Source organism: Salvelinus sp. IW2-2015, linkage group LG36, assembly GCF_002910315.2.
Source record: "Salvelinus sp. IW2-2015 linkage group LG36, ASM291031v2, whole genome shotgun sequence".
Classification (NCBI taxonomy): domain Eukaryota; kingdom Metazoa; phylum Chordata; class Actinopteri; order Salmoniformes; family Salmonidae; genus Salvelinus; species Salvelinus sp. IW2-2015.
Window position 1 is genome coordinate 40,615,621 of NC_036875.1, and position 7,374 is coordinate 40,622,994.

Genomic DNA, 7,374 nt, shown 5'->3' on the forward strand with positions numbered 1-7,374 from the left:
TGACCCAGTGTCTCCCAATCACTAACCATACAGCTGATGCCCAGCGTTTTTTTCCTTCCCCCCAATCCCAAAAAAACTTAAAAAAAAAACAAAAAAAAAACCCCATGTAACCCCAGCGTTTGGAACCCCAGTGTCTCCCATCACGAACCCATTTACAGCGGGCAGTCTCCCATCACTAACCCATAACAGCGTCCCAGGTTCCCATCACAACCCATACCAGCTGACCCAGCGTCTCCCATCACTAACCAACAGCGTACAGTTTCCCATCATAACATCAGCGTGACCCAGGTCTCCCTCACGTCCACACTCACACTACCATAACACTGACCACGCTCACCAACACACCCAGTCATACTCATAGCCTGCTGTCCCATCACTAAACCCATACACGTCTCCCATCACTAACCCAATACAAGCGTGACCAGTCCCTGGTACTGACAGACATGTTAGTTGGTCTATTATCTGTCACTGCTGTGGTGACAGGACAAGCCCAAAGTAAAACATTCTGAAGGAATACCTTGGTCTCGCCCAGAACAAAGGCCCAGAAATATCATGCTCTGATGCAGCCTGTCGACCTTGTTCAACTCACATCTGTCATCTAACTGGCTTAGGTATCAAATAACAGACGGTGTGTGAATACAACATTTGGACTTGATAGATAAAAGACTATGACAGTTTCATTACTGCGATGTTGGTAACAGATGTTCCAGGGTTTAACTGCTGTTACTTTATTGTACCATGCAGTATTTGATGCACAGAAAATGAGTCTCAATGCATAAACTTTCAGAAAAGGAGAATTTGGTGTCAGTGTAACGCGAGCAGCATATATAACGTACAGATTGAAGCAATGTCTGATGTTTTATGTATTTAGTGTAGTGTGTGTTGATTGTGTTGCCTGGTTCTCTGCTACAGCGCCATTATGCAGCGTCGTCATCTCTGTACTCCTCCACTGACTACAGAGCGCGAAGCAAAGCCGTTCAACCCTTTACTAGAGAGACGTATAGAATGTATCCGTGAGGACAAGGGCATGGTTTTATCGCTGAGCAGGTAGGTTCCCACAGGACTGATAAATGAATCGGACAGGATGAAACGCTGATCCCTAGATCCAGCAACTCCTATGAATACAGGCTCTGGCAATTTACCAATAGCCTTAACCCTCATACAGTGTATACGTTGTGAAAAAATGAATCAAATACTGTAAAATGCCCTAAAAAAGAAACAGGTCAAATGTAGTTCTCTAGACAGACTGGTTGCCGTCCCACAATGTACAGTTGAAGTCTGAAGTTTACATACACTTAGGGATTGATCATTAAAGTGTTTTCAACCACTCCACAAATTGTCTGTTTAACAAACTATAGTTTGCAAGTCTCGTTAGGACATCTCACTTTGTACACGACAACAAGTATTTTATCCAAACAATTGTTTACAGACAGATTAATTTCACTTATAATTTCACTGTATCACCCAATTCCCAGTTGTCAGAAGTTTACATACACTAAGTTGACCTGGCCTTTAAACAGCTTGGAAAATTCCAGAAAATTATTAATGGCTTTAGAAGCTCTGAGTAGGCTAATGACATAATTGATCAATTGGAACGCGGAAGACCACGTTCATCGTACAAACGATAGTACGCAAGTAAAACAACACCATGGGACCACGCAGCCGTCAACGCGCTCAGGAAGCAGAGACGTGTATCGTCTCCTAGAGATGAACCGTGCTCTGGTGCCGAAAAAGTGCAAATCAATCCCAGAACAACGCAAGGACCTTGGAAGATGCTGCGAGGAAACAAGGTACAAAAGTATCTATATCCAACAGTTAGACGATCCCTATATCGAGCATAAACTGAAAGGGCCGCCTCAGCAAGGAAAAGCCACTGCTCCAAAACCGTCATAAAAAAAAGCCAGACTACGGTTTTGCAACTGCCAGATGGGGACAAAGATCTTATCACGCCCTTTCGTACAAAACGACAAAAATAAAACTGATTTGCGTCATAATACCATCTATTGTTTGAGAAAATGGGGCTTGCAAGCCGAAGAAACACCCATTCCAACCGGTGAAGCACGGGGTAGCAGCATCATGTTTGTGTGGGTGCATTGCTGTCGAGGTAGACCTGCACTTCACAAAATAGATGCAACATGAGAAGGAAAAAATGTGATATATTGAAGCCAACATCTTCAAGACCGATCAAGTCAGGAAGTTTAAAGCTTGTTCGCAAATGGGTCTTCCAAATGAAACGAATGACCCCAGCATACTGTCCAAATGTGACAAAATGGCTTAAGGACAACCAAAGTCAAGTATTAGGATCGCCCATCACAAAGCCCTGCCTTAATCCTATAAAATGTGTGGCAGAACTGAAAAAGCATGTGCGAGCAAGGAGGCCTAACAAACCTGACTCTCGAGTTACACCAGCCTGTCAGGAGAATGGCCCAGCAATTCACCCAACACTGATTGTGGAGAAGCTGTGTGGAAGAGCTACCCAAACGTTAACCCCAGTTAAACCAATTGAAAGCAATGCTACCAAAGTACGAATGAGTGTATGTAAACTTCGGACCCACTGGGAATGTGAGAAAGAAATAAAATGCTGAAATAAATAAGTCTCTCTACTGATTATCTCAACATTTCACATCTTAAAATATAATGATATCCTAACTGACCTAAGACAGGGAATTTTACTGGATGAAATGTCAGGAATTGTGAAAAACTGAGTTTAAATGTATTTGGCTATGTGTCGGTAGAGATCTTCGCACTGTCAAACTGGCCATTGTTCCCTAGGTCTGGTAGTTCTCGGAACCAGGTAAATGTGACCTCCTCTCCCATGCACTGGAGTTATAAGTCCATTTATAACTATATAACATGAGCTGCCAGGTTGCAGTATTGTATTGCATTTGCCTGCGGAGCGTATCCTGTCGGTCGAGGCTTTCAGAGTGCTTAAAGAAAGACTGTTGTCCAAAGTCTGCTGCTAGAGTAGGACCAGGTCAGGTCAGGGCCGAAGGTCCAAGGTCAGGTCCAAGTCCGAGGGTCAGGTCCAAGTGCCAGGGCATGTGTCCAGGTCAGCGAAGGCTGTCATTCTGCCCTCTTCTCTGTTATGTGATGACCCTTTGTTGTCATCCTCGAGATATGTCTCCGCTGACCTGACTGAAGGCTGACCTACCTGGACCTGCCTGATGACCTGACCTGGACCTGGTACGCCGTGGACCTGACCCTGTCCTACTCTAAGCAGGCAGACGTGTGTGGGGACAAGTCTTCTTAAAGCACTCCTGAATGCCTACGAACCTGACGAGCGATCCGTCCGCACACAAGGCAATACAATACTGCAAACCTGCAGCTCATGTAGTTATAAATGACCCTGTATAATCCAGTGCATGGAGGTAGAAATCGTGCCATCATGTTAACTGGTCTCAGAGAATACGCAGACCTAGGAACGAGATTGCGACAGTTGAAAGTCGAAGTTACCGAACCATAGCCAAATAGCAATTTAAAACTCAGTTTTTCACAATTGCCATTACATTTCATCCAGTAAAAAATTCCCTGTCTTAGTCAGTTGATCATCACTTTATTTAAGAAGTGAAATGGTCTAGAATATATAGAAGAGAAGGTAGTTATTTCAGCTTTATGATTCGTTCATCACATCCCAGTGGGCCAGAAGTTACATACACTTCAATTAGACATTTCGGTAGCGATTGCCTTTCAATTTGTAACTGGGGTCAAACGTTTGGGTAGCCTCCACAAGCTTCCCACAATAATGTGTGTGAATTTGGCCCACCTCCTGACAGAGCTTGGTGTAACTGAGTCAGGTTTGAGGCCTCCTGCTCGCACATGCTTTTTCAGTTGCTGCGCCAACACATTTTCTATAGATTAAGGTCAGGGCTTTGTAGATGGCGACCCAAGACCTTGCTTGTTGGTCCTTAACATTTTGTCACAACTATTGGAGTCATGCTTGGGGTCATTGTCATTGAAGACCCATTTGCGACCAAGCTTTAACCTTCCTGACTGATTCTTGAGATGTTGCTCTTCAATATATCCACATTATTTTCCTTCCGTCATGTTGCCATCTATTTTGTGAAGTCAACCGGTCCCTCCCTGCCAGCAATGCACCCCCACAACACATGATGCTGCTTACCCCCGTGCTTCACCGTTGGAATGGCGTTCTTCGGCTTGCAAGCCGCCCCATTTCCTGCCAAAACATTAACGGTCATTATGACCAAACAGTTCTATTTTTGTACATTTTGTACGAGAAAAGTAAGATGCTATTATACCCCCATCTGAACAGTGCAAACCGTAGTCTGGCGTTTTGTATGACGGTTGAGGAGCATGGCTTCTTCCTTGACTGCAGCGGCCTTCAGTTATGTCGATATAGGACTCGTCTTACTGTGGATATAGGATACTTTATGTAACCTGTTTCCTCCCAGCATCTTCACACTAGCTCCTTGCTGTTGTTTCTGGATTGATTTGCACTTTTCGCACCAGAGCACGTTCATCTCTAGGAGACAGAACACGTCTCCTTCCTGAGCCGTATGACGCACTGCGTGGTCCCATATTGGTTATAACTTGCGTACTACTGATTACCAGAGATTGACGTGTACCTTTCAGGCGTCTTCCAATTGACTCAAATTATCGATCAATTAGCCTATCAGAAGCTTCTAAAGCCATTACATAATTTTTTCTGGAATTTTCCAAAGGCCTGTTTAAAGGCACAGTCAACTTAGTGTATGTAAACTTGCTGACCAAACTGGAATTGTGATACAGTGAAATTATAAGTGACAAAATCTGTCTGTAAACAATTTTGGAAAAATTACTTGTGTCGTGTACAAAGTAGATTCCTAACCGACTTAGCCAAAACTATAGTTTTTTAACAAGAAATGTGTGGAGTGGTTGGAAAACCACTCTAATGACTCCAACCTAAGTGTTATGTAAACTTCAGACTTCGAACACTGTACATTTGGGAGGCAACCAGTCTGTCTAGAGAAACTACATTTGACCTGTTGTTTTTAGACATTGTACAGTATTTATTCATTTCTTTCACAACGTTATACACTGATGGGTTAGGTATTGGTAAATATGCCAGAGCCTTTTTCATAGGAGTGCTGATCTAGATCAGTTTCATCCTGTCCATTCATTTAGAATTCAGTACTGTGGAACCTAACCCTGTCAGCGATTAAAACACATGCTCCTTGTCCTCTACGGATACAATTCATACGTGTGCTCCAGTAAAGGGCTTGAACGGCTTGCTTCGCCCTCTGTAGACTTGAGGAGTACCCAGAGATGGACGAACGCCTGCCATAATGGCCTGAGCAGGAGAAACAGCAACACAATCAAACAAACTACACATAAATACATAAAACATAGACCAATGTCTTCAAAAAATACCTATACGTTTTGTATATGGCATGCTGCCGATTACACTGAAACACAAATATTCTTCTATTCTGAACATTATGCAGTGAATCATTTTTGTGCCATCAAAATAATCTGCATAGACACAGTAAGAGTAATCAGCATAGTGTAAACTCCCTGGAATCATACTGGTTATTTAACAACTTCTCACCTCCCAGCAATGAAATTGTCATATCTTTATTATATAGGTGCATCGCAAAGATAATGTATGTGATCACAGCAGCGCGTCCTGTTATTGTTAGACATAAGTCTCAGATAGAATTACAGACGGTTGAGACTTGCGAATACAAGGTCGACAGCTTCCACTTCAGAGACATGAATTCTTGGCCTTTCGTCTCTGGAAGACCAAGCTACCTCAGAAGTTTACTTTGGCTTGTCAACTGTCAACGCCACAGCAGTGCACAATATAGACAAACTAACAGTCTGTCATACCGGACTGGCGTCACGCTTATGGGTAGTGATGAGACGCTGTATGGTTAGTGAATGGGAGACCACTGTCGTCAGGCTGTATGGTTAGTGCATGGAACCACTCGCTGGGTCACGCTGTATGGGTTAGTGATGGGAGACGCTGGGTCACGCTGTATGGGTTAGTGATGGGAGACACTGGGTTACGCTGTATGGGTTAGTGATGGGAGACGCTGTATGGGTTAGTGATGGGAGACACTGGGTTACGCTGTATGGGTTAGTGATGGTAATGTCTATGGTTGCTAATGGATCCTAATATAAAGAAGTGTTACATCATCTGATGAGTCTCTGTGGTATGTTTCCTCTGTGTTAGCTGATTGACTGGGTCACAGAGTTACAGTAATGTGCCATTTTATCATTCCTTGTGGTGGTAGAGAATGCAGAGTTATACTGGTGGTCTTTTCAGAACTGTAACCATGAAGCTTTATATGACTCAGAGGGGTGAYTCTTTGGGCCGTACCATGAGTTCATACTCAGAGGGGTGAATCTTTGGGCCGTACCATGAGTTCATACTCAGAGGGGTGAATCTTTGGGCCGTACCATGAGTTCATACTCAGAGGGGTGAGTCTTTGGGCCGTACCATGAGTTCATACTCAGAGGGGTGAGTGTTTGGGCCGTACCATGTGTTCATACTCAGAGGGGTGAGTGTTTGGGCCGTACCATGCGTTCATACTCAGAGGGGTGAGTGTTTGGGTCGTACCATGCGTTCATACTCAGAGGGGTGAGTGTTTGGGTCGTACCATGCCTTCATACACAGAGGTGAGTGTTTGGGTCGTACCATGCGTTCATAGGGGTCCTCCGTATCGGCAGCCCTGTCTAGTAGCTCAGTGTACTCCAGCTCTTCACACATGTGCTGCAGGGTGTTGAGGGGCTCGTTGAGCTCCACAGGCATGGACACCTTGGACAGGTCCTTCCCTATGTTGTTCCTCAGGATGTTCCACAGGTTGATGTTGCTGCAGTCTGGCGAGGGGGCGGGGAGACACGGGCGTCGCCCGTTACGGAAGGCACTTCCAGCCAGGTCTCCGTTCGGCACTGAAACCAGAAGAAAGTACAGTACTGTCACGGACCATCGTCAGGACTGATGACTGTCTGACCTACAAGGCTTCGTCAAATCCTCATCCTTGCATCTCATAATAGCCACAGGCAGTTCATGTCTGAAACATAGTGGACGGATGAAGGGTTAGAATAGAGGATAGAGGCATTCCTGCACTTCACACTGATAGCTTTCATAAGCCCTGAGTGCAGCTGTTGGCACACGGTGAGGCCTGCAAGGTCAATCCCCCCCACACACACACTGTAATGGAAGGAGAAAGCTGGAAAGCTAAGGAGGACCTACTTTGTCTGGAGACGTTATCAGTCACGCTGGCATTGTCTTCTGAAATGTTATCGCTCACGTCGCTGACGTATGATTCATCGTCTGAGGCCTAGAGGGTTAGGGTTAGAGGAAGACAACAGAACCACTGAGTCAGTACAGTACACACACAGTACAGTACAGCACACACACAGTACAGTACA

At 44.7% G+C, this 7,374-nt stretch overlaps 1 protein-coding gene across 1 annotated transcript in view; it reads right to left on the reverse strand.

Annotated features, from left to right (window-relative positions):
* Positions 1 to 7,374, reverse strand: part of LOC111959521 (oxysterol-binding protein-related protein 6-like) — a 71,835-nt gene that overhangs the window by 14,334 nt on the left and 50,127 nt on the right. Inside the window, 2 exon segments of the mRNA XM_023981131.2 lie at positions 6,638 to 6,891; positions 7,196 to 7,283. Of these exon segments, the coding sequence (XP_023836899.1) occupies positions 6,638 to 6,891; positions 7,196 to 7,283 (342 nt within the window).